The 14,596-nt window shown below is 45.5% G+C and overlaps 1 protein-coding gene across 7 annotated transcripts in view; it reads left to right on the top strand.

The window, feature by feature from the left end:
• Cdk5rap2 (CDK5 regulatory subunit associated protein 2) overlaps positions 1-14,596 on the top strand; it is a 209,865-nt gene that overhangs the window by 148,799 nt on the left and 46,470 nt on the right. For 4 of the 7 annotated variants that reach the window (XM_029563710.1, XM_008833471.3, XM_029563712.1 and 1 more), the window contains 3 exons: positions 2,280-2,685; positions 8,578-8,809; positions 12,777-12,944. In XM_029563710.1, the coding sequence (XP_029419570.1) occupies positions 2,280-2,685; positions 8,578-8,809; positions 12,777-12,944 (806 nt within the window). The remainder of the gene's footprint in view (positions 1-2,279; positions 2,686-8,577; positions 8,810-12,776; positions 12,945-14,596) is intronic. The other 3 variants (XM_029563711.1, XM_008833472.3, XM_029563713.1) reach the window with 2 other exon arrangements.

The following is a 14,596-nucleotide window of genomic DNA, read 5'->3' on the forward strand; positions in this document are numbered from 1 at the left end:
TTTATTTATTTAAATTTACATTTTGTTTATTTAAATTATTTCTTTACTGTGTGTGTTCATGCATGTAGCATGAACTTAAGGGAGTTGGTATCAGTTCTCTCCTTCCACCATGTTGATCCTAGGGATCAAACGCAGGTAGGCAGGTGTGGTGGCAAGTACTTTGCCTGCTGAGCTATCCTACCTGCCCTGGATGGGAGTCTTGAAGGTGCCCCAGCTTGGCCCTTTGGAGATATAACATCTGTCTGTTCCTCTTCCACCCTGAGGGTGAGTTTGTGGCTGTCTTCAGCCCTCTGTTTCTCGTCCGTGGATACCTTTGGTTTTGAGCCTTCTGGTCCACCTTGAAAGAGTCTTTTTTTTTTAATTTTATTATTTTTATTGTATGTGTATGCATGTACTGCCTGCATGTAGGTAAGTGCACCCGTGTTGTGCAATGCCCGTGGAGGTCAGAAGAGGCTGTTGGATCCCCTGGGACTGGAGTTACAGACAGTTGTTAGCTGCCATGTGGGTGCTAGGATTCGAACCCAGGTCTTCTGCAAGAACAATCAGTGTTCTTAACTGCTGAGCCATCTCTCCAGCCCCTGAAATATTCTTTTGCTGTTGTTTCTGTCAGGAGCTCCTGAGGGTGCTTACACCACCATCTTGACAGGAAGCCTACATGGCATCTTGTCTCCTTTCTGAAGCCCGCGTCGGGGCAGGCTACTGCAGCTCAGGCCTGTGTCAGGATGGCATGGCATGTGAGGCTCTTCTGTCTCCACTGCTGCTTCCCAGCTCTCCTTCTCCACACTGGCATGACTGTCCACCTCAGCGTCCACGATAGTACTGTTTCATCCCCTCCCTTGCTTAGCCCCGCCCTTGACTTTGGGGATCTTTTTCTGTCTTTCTCGCTGCACCCTCAGTCTGGACTCTGGAATAGTTACTCTGCAGATGTCCCACACTTCCACATTGCCTGTGTTTCCCTTTTTACCTTGTGGGTTAGTGATTTGTGTACATACCCTCTTCTAACACCAGGTTAAGCCTTTACTGGTGCCCTCTACAGTGCCCAGCACACAAAAGAATCTTCCAAGGTGTGCTACACTAGCACCATCCCAGGTGATTTACATGTTGGTTTTATTTGGAGTCCCTGAAAAACAGCCCGAGACACAAACTTATGTATGTGTGATATTTGGAATGTGGCACCAGGTAGCAGGAAACCAAGCCAGTGAAGATGGGATTCGTGGTCTTGGCAGACAGGCTTTCTCTGAGGGTCAGCATAACTTGTGCTTGTGTTGTCCCTCTCAAGAATGGAGGTAGGGACATTCATCCCACAGTCCCTACCCCACTGACTGAGGGTTTTCTAGAGCTCTCGTCTGTCCCACTGTTCACCCTGTCTTACTGGCTGGCTCAGCCTTGGAAAGAGCCCCAAGGCAACTGAGAAGCAGAGGGTGCCTGAGGTGGGACTCACTCCATTTACAGGAGCTGTCCACAGCTGCAGCTACTATCAGAGGCGGGCCAAGGGCATGTGGCAAGGGATAGCAAGACATCTGTCACCCAGGTGCTGCCTCTTTAATTCTCATAGCTGGCTTGTGGAAGGTGATTTTCCTTCTTGTCAGAGAATCACAGTTTGAAGCCATTTTATTTTATTTTATTTTATTTTATTTTATTTTATTTTATTTTATTATTTATTCATTCATTTATTTTACTTGTGGTCTTGGGGAGCAAACTGAAGGCTTTGCACATGTTAAGCAAACATTCTTCTGAGCAGCACCCTCAGCCCCTGAAGCTTTTCATATTTGCCTTCAAAGTCAGTACACTATATATGCATGCCTGTTAATGAAGGAAGCATCCTTTCATTAATATCTGTTTATTGAGCACTTGTTAGTGAGATGGATCAGGTCACCCATGGACCAGCTAGGTTGGCACAATTCATCCAAAGCTACGCTTGCTCCCTGTATGTAGGAAAGGGGCCAGGGTTATGGAGTAGGGGTGCCCTATAATTGCCACTGGTATTTTATGATCCCCTTTGCTGCTTCCTATGCCAGCCCACATTCCCATATCCAGGTGGTACACTTACTAGCTGTGTACCTACATCACATTATCCATGAAATAGTCATGGTAGTACCTGCCTTGTTTGGGTATTGTGCAGTTACATCAGGTCAAATGTTTGTCATGATTCCTGGCATATTCAGGGACTCACTATGTGTAGTTCAGACAGCATCAGGGCAGGACTGTGGGGAAAGTTGGGAAGCTCTGGGAGATAAGGCTGCAACAGGAGGCTGATCTTCCCACTTTCTTCTTTGGAGAATCAGACCAGACCTTCTACAAGCACTAGGTGAGCTCCTTTTGGATCGAATCCACTTGGCAGAGCAGGGGCTTGCTGGAGATCACCTCAATAGTGAAGCCGAGAAGATCCTTAAGCAGGTGGCAGTTCAGCTGAGAGGCGAACTTGGCCATTCCTTCCCAGCCGACTCATTCTCCAAGTCACATGATGAACTCAAGTCAACTTGGGGGACCTGGATGACAAAGTCAGGTGGTGATACCCAGGTGGAGCTGAAGAATGCCTCAGTGCAGACCGTCACCACAGAAGATGACCCCCAAGGATTCAGATCTGAAGGGAAGAGAGAGTCTTGGGAAGAGAAGCCGGAGGACTTGTGTCACATGTCAGGGCTGCAGGCCAGTTTCCTCTCAGTCAACAGTGCCATCAACAAGGTAAGGTTTTCTATATGGAGTTATATATTTATACAAACAAAGTTTTGTGTATCTTTTATTGAATTTTTATGTATTTCATACAGAATATATTATCTTTATACACTCTTTCCCATTGGCCCCCTCCCATAGCCCCCCCACTGTAATTCATACATTCTGTCTTTTGTGTAAAGGCCTACTGAGTCAAGTTAGTGTTCCCAGACGTCCCTCAGTGCAAGTTTATCCAGTGGGGACTAGTCAGCCTATCTAAAGTCACTTCCTTTAAGAAGATCAGCTCTTCCTCATCTAGCAGTAATCAGCTGTCAATAGTTCTTCAGCTAAGATTGGGGCCTGCTGCACATTTCCACACTTCTATGGGTTTTTGTCTGCTTGAGTTTGCATGGGTCTTGTGCATTGCTGTAGGTTCCTATGAGTAAGATCCCAGGTGCTTGTAAAAGTCTATTTCCGTATGGTCGTGCATCTCCTCCCCTGACTTCTTTCAGTCTTTCTGCCGCCTCTTCTGAAGTGCTCCCTGAACCTTGGGTAGGTGAAGTTTAATATAGGAGTCCTGTCCAAGAACCCACAGTCTGCAGACTCTTATTCTCTATGCTTTGGCCATTTGTGTCCTTTTGTGTTCATGGCCCTGTGTTACATGAGGGAGCTTCACTGATGAGAGTTGAGAGATGCAAACAAAAAATTTTTTTATTTATTTTTATTTTATGTGTATGAATGTTATGCCTGCATGTGTGTAAGTGTACCCGTGTCATGCAGTGCAACTAGAAGCTCTTTCTTTCTTTCTTTCTTTCTTTCTTTCTTTCTTTCTTTCTTTCTTTCTAATATTTATTATTTTTATTTTATGTGTCTGAATATAATGCCTGCATGTATGTAAGTGCAATGAAGAGGGCGTTGGATCCTGGAACTGGAGTTATGGATGGTTGTTGGTGGCCATGTGGATACTGGGTTTTGAACCCAGGTCTTCTGCAAGAATAGCCAGTGCTCTTAACTGCTGAGCCATCTCTCTAGCCCCCCAACATACTCTACTTCTGTGAAGAGAAAGTCTGGTGCTCCCTCTTCCTGAGGTGTACCTGGCTGTACCTGGCAGCCCCTCCCCCTCTCTCCCCTACTCTTCCTGTTCTCCTACTTTTTACTCTGACCCCAGCCCTATCTCATTTACCAGGACACTTTCATGTTTTCCTTAGGAAAGGCACACATGGACGAACAGGATGTTTGTCCATCTTCCTGAAGCATTCTCTTTCACAGTATGAACCAGGGACATGTTTCCTCATAATGACTACATAAGATTCCATTATGCCAAAATTCATACAGTTCTCATCTACTGACCAGTGTTTTCTTTTGCATGTTGCAACGAAATTGTAACAACCTGACTTTAGAGTAGGAATGAGAGCCTCGCTTCTGATTTATGAGGACTTTGTGTGGGAGACACATTGTTCTGAGGACTTTATCTCTATTAGAAGCCAGATCCTGAGTGGCCATGGCTAGGTAGCCTAGTTAAGGGACAGGCTGGGGCACTCACTCTGTCTGCTGTATGACCATACTGGCTCCCCCTGGTCAGGCTACTCTTCAGTCACAGTGGCCTGAAAGGGGTCTGGTTTTACTGAGTGAGTGTCTACATGTTGATTTCCTGTCAGTCCAGGTTCTCTCTCTGAGCTTTTCTGCAAACAATCACATAGGCCAGATGATTAAGAACCAGCCTTTCTTGGTGGTGCTTGATTGGAACTATATTACAGCCCTTTGGGAGAAGGGGTTGGGGTTGAGAATCTCTGTAGCAAAGAGACATGTTCTGGTGGAGAAGTAAATAGGTCACGATTCTAATAGCTTCAGCGAAGGCTGTGGGATTCTTGTTTCTGGTGGCTGTTTTGTAGCTGAGAAATCAGCTACACACACTACATCGTGGCATCAGAATGGAGAATTAAGTTTATTTTCTGACCACTAAATTACTGCTTTTGTGCATACCAAAGAGAGTTAGATATATCATTAGCAAAATTGCTTTTGATTGTTTTAAATTATGCACCAAAACTGTAATTTCTAGAAAAGGGTTTTCTAAAGATATCAGTAGAGATCAAAACAAAAAAAAATATACTGCCATTACATTAATGGCACTCAAAAATGCAAATTTGTGCAATTTGGTTAGAATAGAGGCACTCTCCTCTGCCCCAGCTCCTTCAGCTTGTACCCGTGTATCAGGAAAACTTGGCAGGTTTTTTTCTTTGTTTTTTGTTTGCTTTTTTCTGTTGTGTAGGAGATGTCAGCCTGTGTTCAGGAAAATTGGATAATTGAATGGGCTTAATTTCTCCAAATATATTAATTTTTTTCAGTTTGAAATTATCCTTCTTGCTGTGTTTTCAGGAGGAAAACCGTGCTTACTGGTTTATTTTTATCATCTGCTATATATACCAGAGAGTGTGCTAAGTTCTCTGTATCATTTTACTTAATCTTTTCAACAAATATGTGAGGTTGGTAAGTACTGTATTCATTGTACGTAAGAAGAAACACAGGTACCGAAGGCTTAGAAAGTTGTCCCAATGCTCAGCTGGGAAGTGGTCAGAGGAGAGACGTTTGCCTAGTTTCAGAGGCAGATACATTAGGAAGAGCCTCCGTATCCCTTGCAGCTGTCAGTGTCTGCACAGGCAAGAGAGAGAGCAATGATTTCCTTTGTGGTTTTAGTAGTAGCAGAATTGGTAATACAGTAGCTTAAGCCATTTTGTTCTGTAAAAAGAATATCACTGTAACCTAAATTCGAGACAGAGACTGGTTGTGCAGTTACGGAAGCAAGAGATGCACCTTGCAGACATACCTGGGTTTGCATTTGACCTTGCTGCCCTCTGACCTCTCTTGATGGCTTGAATTAGGGAGTCAGTGTGACCCAGACCTCCAGCCTACATAGAGGCACAGTGAGGTAATATTGTCAAGTGCCTAGGGCAGTTTGTGTATGTGGTGGTAACTTAGAGCATGTGAGTTCCTGTCCCCCTTCCATTTCCAAGTAAGAAGCTCCAGTATGCCATCATTAGTGCGGTGGTAGGTGAGACTGCTTGGAGTCCAGAAGGCAGTGTTTTGTGTGGTGTTATTTCAGAATCGCGTTAGGCTGACTGACGGCAATCTTCCAGCTTCAAATTGGCTTTGGCATTTGTGCACTTGCAGATCTCTTCTTTGCTGCCATATGACACACAGATTTGGATCCAAGAATAAAGACCGATGGAGACTCAGGACCAAGCAAATGACTATTGCTTTCCAGCCCCCTTTGCTGAGGCATCTACCTCCTTCTAAGTGGTCCCTCTCCCTCCCTCAGACTGGCCTTGTCCTCGACCTGCTCTTCCCTCTTCCTTGGAATTCCAGGGCAAAAAGCATGCATCTTTTTCTAACTGAACCTTGCATTCTGAAGAGCTTGTTTGACCCTGACCCTTGAACCTTCTTGCCTTGTGACATTGGACTAGCTGTCTGACATCTTGGTTTGTTGAGAACAAGTGTGATAAACCTTCTATCATTACATGAGCTATGAGAAGACAATGTATCTGAGGAGCACGAGAGAAACTTCTAGCTGGGCAAGAAGCCCTCACTGAGCTTTCCTTCTAAGAGACTTTCCCTATCTCCTTCCTTAGATCCCAAGCAATTGCTTTTCTATTGCTATTTTTAAAATTCAGTAACAACTTTATTGAGAGTTGGTTCATGTATCTTATAGTTTATTTTAATTGTACAGTTCAGTGATTTTTAAGTATAGTTATGGAGTTGTATAGTCATTGCAAATCAGTGGTAGGGCATCTCTATCACCTCCCACTAAAGAAACCTGTGCTCATTAGCAGTGAAACTAGTTTCCCCATTGTGCTTCCCAGTGCTAAGCAGCCACCAGTCTACCTTCCTATTCAAGAGTTACCTGTCCTGGGTGTTTCGTATACATCACACTTTGTGACTAGCTTTCCCACTTAATGTTTACAGAACTGATTCATGTTGGAGCATGAATTCCTACTTGCTTCCTTTATTTTTATTGCTGCATAGTATTCTAAGGTGTGACTAATCCACTTTTTCTTTATTCAGTCATCAGTTGATACACATTTGAACAATTTCCACCTTTGGAATACTAGGAATTATGTTGCTATTCATGTACAGATGTTTTTGTGGACACTGTTTTCCCTTCTCTTGAGTAGATACACAGGAGTCAAGTTGATGGGTCCTAGGGTTACCCCATGTTTAGCCATTTTGAGGAACTTCAGACTGTGTTTTACTCTCAGTGGTGTATGAGGTTCCAGTTCCTCCATGTCCTCACCAGCACTTGTTGTTGTCTTTTTCACCACAGCTGTCCTAATGGAAATACAGTGATGGTGTTTTATTGAGGTTTCAGATCATTTTCCTGATGACTAGTGATGCTGAGCATCTTTTCATGTGCTTATTAGCCATATGCTGCCTCCTCAGGGAAATGTCTGCCTGGTATTTCCCCCACCTTTTAATTGGACCATTTGGGGTTTTTAGTATTGAGTTATAATACTTTATGTATTCTAGATCCCAGTCCCTCTCATTTTTTTTTTTAGTATGTTTAAAAATTCCCCACTTGAAAGACACCCTCACCTGGCCTCTTAAGTTATTATTTACATACTCGTTCCACAGATAGCTTTAGAGTGTCTACTGTATACCAGTTCTTATGCTAGAAGCTATGGATGGAGTGTGACAGAGATCTGCAGAGCCCACAAACCCTGGGCCTTAAGGCAGATGCAGTCAATGAATGTGGATTTACCCAGACAGTACAATGATGCTAATGTTCTCTGGGGAAAGTGGCAGAGAACAGTAAGTGTGTAACAGGGAGCCTTGACTTGGTCTTAGCTAGCAAGGCTGGTTCTCTTGAGGAAGGCACATTTTGAACTGCCCTGATAAATAACTTAGTAGGGAAGTGGAGGTGGGCAAGAATGAGTGTTTTAGACAAAGCATATGCCAAAGCCCTGAGCTGCAAGGAACATAGGATTTTGAGGAACCCACAGAAGGCCAGTATGGCTGGAAAATAGGGTAAAGTGGGAAGGGGCAGTGACTTCAGCTGTGGGTCATGCAGCGCTTTGTAGTTACAGTGTGGACATTGGCCTTTGAGAACTGGGAAGCAGTCACAGTAGTTTTAAACAAAGGGGAGTAGTTGGAGTGTCTTTTTGGTACAGCACAGAGTAGATTAGGGAGTGAAATTGATTGACAGCACCCCAGAGGCTGCTGCTGTGGCTTAGGTGCCAGCTAGTAGTGCCTGCTCTGGGGCTGCCAGCAAGGGGGAGGAGGGTGCAAAGAATTAAGACAGCTTAGGACTTGGACTCACTGGAACCTGCTGAGCAGGGAAGTGAATGATGAGAATGAGAAGGTGTCAAACGAGTCTCAGGTTTTTGGCTTGTGCAGTAGGTGGGTGAGCGTGTGATGGCTGAAGCGGTGTATCCCTGATGGTGGGGATGTGGCAGGATGGATAGAATCCATGTGCCTGTAAGTCCCTGACAGATGCAAGTTTCTAGGACAGGCCAGCTGGGAGCTCTGAGCTTGAGAAATATATTGGGTTATGACCCAGTCAGTAGCCATTTAAGTGTGAGACAGGTTGACTTACATTAGTAGTGGTGGGAAATGAGGAGATAGATTAAAACAAAAAACCAAAAACATCTCCCAGAAGGTTGTGTTGGGGATAGAATGGCCATGTATGAAACTCCTGGACTGTCCAAAGAGACATTGGGCCAGGGCCAGTGGGGTCAAGAAGCTGGGCCCTTGACTGTCAGGGGGATATGCAAAGATGCATGCTCTTCTCTGCGGATGAACAGAGATGCTGTTTTAGGAGCCGGAAGTCTGGGCGAGCAGTTTATACCCATTTCAGTAGCATGAGAATGTTGCCTGTGAAGCAAAAGGAAGCGCGTTTGAGTCCTGTTCACTGCTGTACCTGTCTATTTCCAGGATGCTAAGAAGTTCCATTTGCCGATCCTACTAAGAACATCCCAGTCATTGGGAAATATATATGATCTTCCTGCCTCCCAGGAGGAGGTAGCTCAGCTCCAGGCCCAGATTCTAGAGCTGCAGGGGGAGCTGAAGGAGTTTAAAACACACAACAAAGAACTTCACTGCAGGTTAATTCCGGCAGAGGCAATGATGAAGGGGATGCCAGTTCCTGACCCTGCTCTGCCAAATGGTAAGCACCAGGAAATGTGTTCTCCACAAGCCAGACAAGTGGCCTACACAACTGTGTAAAATGCCCTTCCCGTTGCTCACAAGTGCAGTGTGATTGTCTATAAACTCCTGAATCACTGTAGAAGAGTACAATGTACAATGCATAAAATGAATCTTCTCTTGGTTTCTTTTTATTCTGGAGTCTGGATAAATGGGATTTGTAGTGCTCTCAGGTCTGGGGGCCTCTGCTGCCTCTCCTTGGAATTATGTGTGGGTGCCCAGGGTTGAATCTGGGTTCTGGGCCTGCTCCTCCAGGGTCTTTTGAAGTCTCAGTAGGTGGTTATATGTCGGTGACAGTCCATTTTGTAGAGTTCTTTGGCCAACTTGGAGTTGATCTTAAATGCTGCTGACTTTGTTTTCTGCAAGTGACCTACCTCTCCACCCGTGGCTATCCTTGCCTGTCCTGGGAATCACGGGTTAAAACACACCTAAGTAGTGAGAACCCAGAGACTTGGATGAAGCACCCAGGTGGTATCTCTGGGTCCAGAACAGTAGTGCTTCCAGTTGCAGACTACCAGCTCTGAGAATCTGAAGTGTACTCAGAACTCTTGTAGACACTGCAGGTCAGTACGTAAGCAGCATCAATACCTTTCCCAAGGGTTCACAAACCCACAGAAGTGCCCATGTTGACATTTAATTTTGATCTCTTTTGACTGTAAGCCAGTGACAGCCACATGACAGTGACAGTCTCCACAGTAGGAACCTTTACTGAATTCTGTGTACCAAAGCTCTGTTTTAGGGACTGTGGAGAATAGGGGCCCCAAACAGAAGAAGTCTATTTCCAGCTTATGTTCTGTGTGTGTGTGTGTACGTGTGTGTATGTGTGTAAATGTGTGTGTGTGTGTGTGTGTGTGTGTAGACAATAAACTGGTAAATGTGTATATAATACCTGAGAAAAGTGATGAGTAGAAAAGTAAAGTGCAGGGTGAGGGCTGGGGAGTGAGAACTGAACAGGATGCTCATGGCTGATGCTCATGCATGACAGAGAGAGCTCTGAGACAAGGTGGACTTTGTGTGGAAGCTGGGGTAGTAAGCACACCGCTCATCTGGGGAGAAGGAACAGGGGCCAAGGCCTGGGATTGCTTTCAGCTTGAGAACTTTGATGTATAGTAAGGAGGCCAACCATCTGGTATGTGCAGAGTGAGACACGTGGAAGACGAGGTTAAGGAGCAGCAGATGAGGTGGTTCCCATAGACCATTCTAGGACTTCGTCTTCATAAGATTAGAAACTTGGAGGGTTTGCTCTGACTTACACTTTAAAGCAGGAGTTGATGAACTTCAGAGTTTTTGTAAATAAGTTTTATTGGTACTCGGCTGCTCCATTCATTGGTATGTCATCTGTACTGTTTTTTATTATAAAGTGGGGATAAACAGATACAGTAGAGACCCTATGGCCTGCAAAGCCTTAGAATGTATTGTTTGGCTCTTTGAGGAAAGTAGGCCAACTTGTGCTTTGAGGCATCCCTTCCAATGTACCACACCATTCCACCATTCCATAGTATTTCAGAAGTGATGTGGTTGCCTTGTACCATGATGGGAAAGACCACAGGAGAGGCAGGCTTTTGATACTAGGTGTCTGGTTTTGTACTTGTTGAGCTGCCTGTTGAGCACCCTCATGGACATTTCAGGTAGACAGTTCAAGACAGGTGAGTTTGGAGCCTAGGAGAGGGGAATAAACTTGAAAGAGAAACTCAGAAAATAGCAACATATATTAGTATTTGAAACTGCAGCTCAGAACCGTAGTGATGAGACTCTGCGGCTCTAGAGGTTAGAGGTTTGACTAAGAAGGAACACCAAGGGTGATATCTTGACATCTCAGAAGCTGAGTAGGAATGAGAGTGGGCTCAGATCTAATGGTAAGATGAGGATCAAGGCTTTCCCTTAATGAGGCCTTTAAGAGGAGAAGCTTCTGGGGCTGGAGAGATGGCTCAGTGGTTAACAGCACTGGCAGAGGACCCGGATTCGATTCCCAGCACCCACATAGTGGCTAACAACTATCTGTAACTCCAGCTCCAGGTGATCTGATGCCCTCTTCTGACCTCCGCAGGCATTGTATAACATGGGTGCACTTGCATATCTGCAGGCAATACACTCAGATATACATAAAATAAAAATAATAAATATATGGTGGATGTGGTGGTATACGCCTTTAATCCCAGCACTCGGGAGGCAGAGGCAGGCAGATCTCTGTGAGTTCAAGGCCAGCCTGGCCTACATAGTGAGTTCCAGGACATCTAGGGCTACAGGGAGGCCCTGTCTCAAAAAGACTTTTATATATATATATATATATTAAAAAGAGAGAGGCCTTCTAGCTGGGTATAATGGCACATACCTGTGATCACAGCACTCAGGAGGCAGAGACAAGTAGATTCTGTGAGATTGAGGCCAGCCTGGTTTACATAGTGAGTTCCAGGCCAGCTGAGGCTATGGAGACACCTTATTGAGAGAGAAAGAGAGAGAGTGCTTCTGTGAGAGGGGCCTGATTGGCATGGGTTCCAGAGAGAGAGCCTGGAGGAGAGAAGTTGGAAACAGTTGGATAGACACCTATGAGGAATTATACTGTTGAGAGATGTGGAGAAGCAGGACCACTGGGTTCACATTATCAGTGAGTGTACAGGGATCCAAGTGATCCAGCAAGGATGATCGCAGAATAATCAGCAGCAGAGTGACACACTTGGAATCTCCTGGGGGGAGTGACACACTTGGAATCTCTGGGGGGGTGGAATGGTGTGGACATGGCAGTCAGGAGCACAGGCTCTTATAGACCTCCAGGCCTGTGACACAGGTGAGGGAATAGGAGTGTCCTCAGGGAAGCCGTGGTTCCCTTAGAACAAGGACTATATACGAATGTTCAGTGAGGTTGGCTGTTTCTGCAGCTTGCCAGTGAAAGGTTCAAGTACTGGATAGGAAAATTGTGTTAGATTAGAGGATTTCTAGAGTGGGCCAGGCGTTAGAGGTGATTGGAGCACTAGGCTTCCTGTGGTTTTAATAAGACCAGCACCTGTTATTTGTTGAAACCCACCATACATAGGAAGTACACACTCTAATTGGATCTAACCCACCGTCTACTGAGGCTGTTCCAGTCATCGTCTCCATCTTATGCTCAGGCAGCAGTTGCACAGAGGAAGTGACTTATCCACAGGCACACTGGTACTCTTTGCCAGAGTTCCGTGTGAACCAGCTTGCCTGATTCCAAAGCCTGTGTTCTTTCCTATTGCATGAGGCCTAGCACATGATACTCTCGTGATTTTGTGACGCTCTGTAGCCCGAGTTTACCCTTGTACTTCTTGGGTTTACCACAGTTGAGGTTTCAGGGTAAGTTGTCTTCCCTCCCTCCCTTCCTCACTTTCTGTTAATCCATTCTTCCTTCCTTCTAGATCTCTCACCCCTCAGTTGCTGTGTCCCCACCTGACACAGGCAGCAGGAGACAGACAGATCACATAAGTCCTCTACCTTCTGAGTGCTCCCTGGAGTGAGGGCAGCCACAGATGATTAAATCAGTGTTGCTCGGGGTGTGACTTCAGAGAGGAAGTGTGGCAGAGGCGACTCAGCCCTGTGGAGACCTTGTCATCTGCACTGCACACGTACTGACACCTAGAGTGCCTCAGCCAGATGCTGCTCCAGCCATTGCCCAGAGGTCCCCGAGGCATCGCTTCACTTGGGAAAAGTGGGCTTGTGTTGATAGAGTTCGTTTTCTCACTCATAGTTTTTTGAAGGCTTGGACTTAAACCATTTCAGACAAGCTGTAGTATATTTATGCTTTTTATGTCCTGTTATGGCAGCTCGATAGATTAATTTTATCTTAGAAATTGCATTTTGCCTCCCCAGTGTTTTTAGTTTCCCTGTTGTATCTTTGTGTTCTTCTCAGTTGCTTGGCTAAGTTTCAAGCCTCTGGTTTTGTTTTTCTTTCTCTTTGCCAATGCCTGCAGCTCAGCCCTCTGCAGGAGCAGCCTACCAAGACAGCCCAGGCGAGCAGGAAGGACCTGACACCACACGCTCTGCCAGGAGAGACAAGAAAGCTGACAGTGACCAATACATGCGCTTTGAGCTTGGTCAGAATTCAATCCCAAGTGCATTGAACAGTTCCTGGGTACCAGGTACTGTTAGGGTGGGTTAGATCAAAATTATTATGAGGCTTACAACAGCCCTTTCTTGGGGCTTCATTATCATTCTCAAGTAACACAAGGGACAGGTGAGGTTTTTAAAAATGACTGACCTAGGGTCACCTAGCTGCTAAGGAGCAGAAGAGAGCATAGCAGAATGTTCATTGTATAATGGTTCAGGTTGTTTACCATGGCAAGACTTGGTACCTGCTCTCAGACAACCTCACATTCTTCGAAGCCAGGCCGGAAGTTGGTGTGGTGGCTTTACCCACAGACTTTGGGGTGTTCTAGCATTGGAGATAAAGCTGCTGTACCAGCAACAAAGTGACCCTTAGCTGAACTCTGGGGTTACGTTTTGCATGTGAAATACCCCTCTCAGGCTCACGTGTTTGAACACTTGGTCCCTAGCTGGTGGTGCTGTTTTTTGTGCTGGTGGAACGTGGTCTTAGTGATATCTTTGTACTTCTTGTTAATAACTAGTGATTAACAGAGAATTTGGGATGGTTTCCATTCCTTCTCAGTGTCTCCTTTGTCTTTCTGAATATGCCCTCCAAGTTTGCATATGCAGTCGCTGTGCTTGATGTACCCATTCCCTTGTTACCACACTGAAGCTTTATCCTGAGATCACTCCCTAACTTTCACCTTTTCTGGGCACACTTGGGGATGCGGAACCTGAGCACTTGGGTGTTGAGTTGCCTAGGGACTGCCTTGCTCAAGCTGTGTGCCATGTGATACCCTGACTTCATTTCTTTCTTCAAGAGCACCTTGGTAGTACTTGGGGAGTGGATGGAGGGGATTGACTGTATAAGTGTTATTGGCCCTATTGTTGAGCATTCAGAACTGTCTCTGCTCATGTGCCCCTGACCAGGAGACCTTGAGTTAGAGGAGGGATGTGTCAGGAGGCAGTGTTCAGGGGATGAGGCAAGCAGCCAGGCTTTGTTGGGGACTCTGCTGTTACTCACTTTCTACTTTGGATAGGATCTCCATCTCTTGAAGTTTTAACCTCCTCTCTGTAATACAGACTATCCTGTGAGGTGCTAGATACAAAGGCCAGGTCCCAGCACATCCCTGGTCTAATGTCCCTTACAGGTTCAGTTTATAATCTCCCCTTTTCCTCAGCCTTCACAGTTATCACCAAGCAGTGGAAACAGAGAATAGCAAAGCCACATTGCTGTATTGGAGCTGCCCGTGAGGTTGCTGCGTACTGGCCTTGGAGCCTGGGCATCAGAGACCTGCCTCTGCTAAATCACAAATCACTGCAGACTGTAGACTTTTGAGGGTTCTTCTAAAGTCAGAACTGTTGAGCATGAAGTGTAGGAATGTTATGCTTGTTGCATTGTTAGGAGCAGAGATTAGGAGGTCTTAGTATGATGTGAGAATGCGCACCCTCCCTGGCACCTTCCTGCTTGGCTGAACATCAGGGCTGACCCCTGAGTCTAGCTCAAAGTGATGACATTTGTGCAGGTTTTGGCATTTGTCTTTGTTTCATGCTTACTTAATGAAAACCACCATGGGTAATCTTTAGTCCTATAAGTGAACATGGCTTCAGGCGAATCTCTGTGAGTTCAAGGCCAGCCTGGTCTACATAGTGAGTTCCAGGCCAGCTGGTGGGCTACAGGGAGATCCTGTCTCAAAAAGACCAAAAA

The sequence above is a fragment of the Nannospalax galili genome, unplaced genomic scaffold, assembly GCF_000622305.1.
Source record: "Nannospalax galili isolate Female #2095 unplaced genomic scaffold, S.galili_v1.0 scaffold34, whole genome shotgun sequence".
NCBI lineage: Eukaryota > Metazoa > Chordata > Mammalia > Rodentia > Spalacidae > Nannospalax > Nannospalax galili.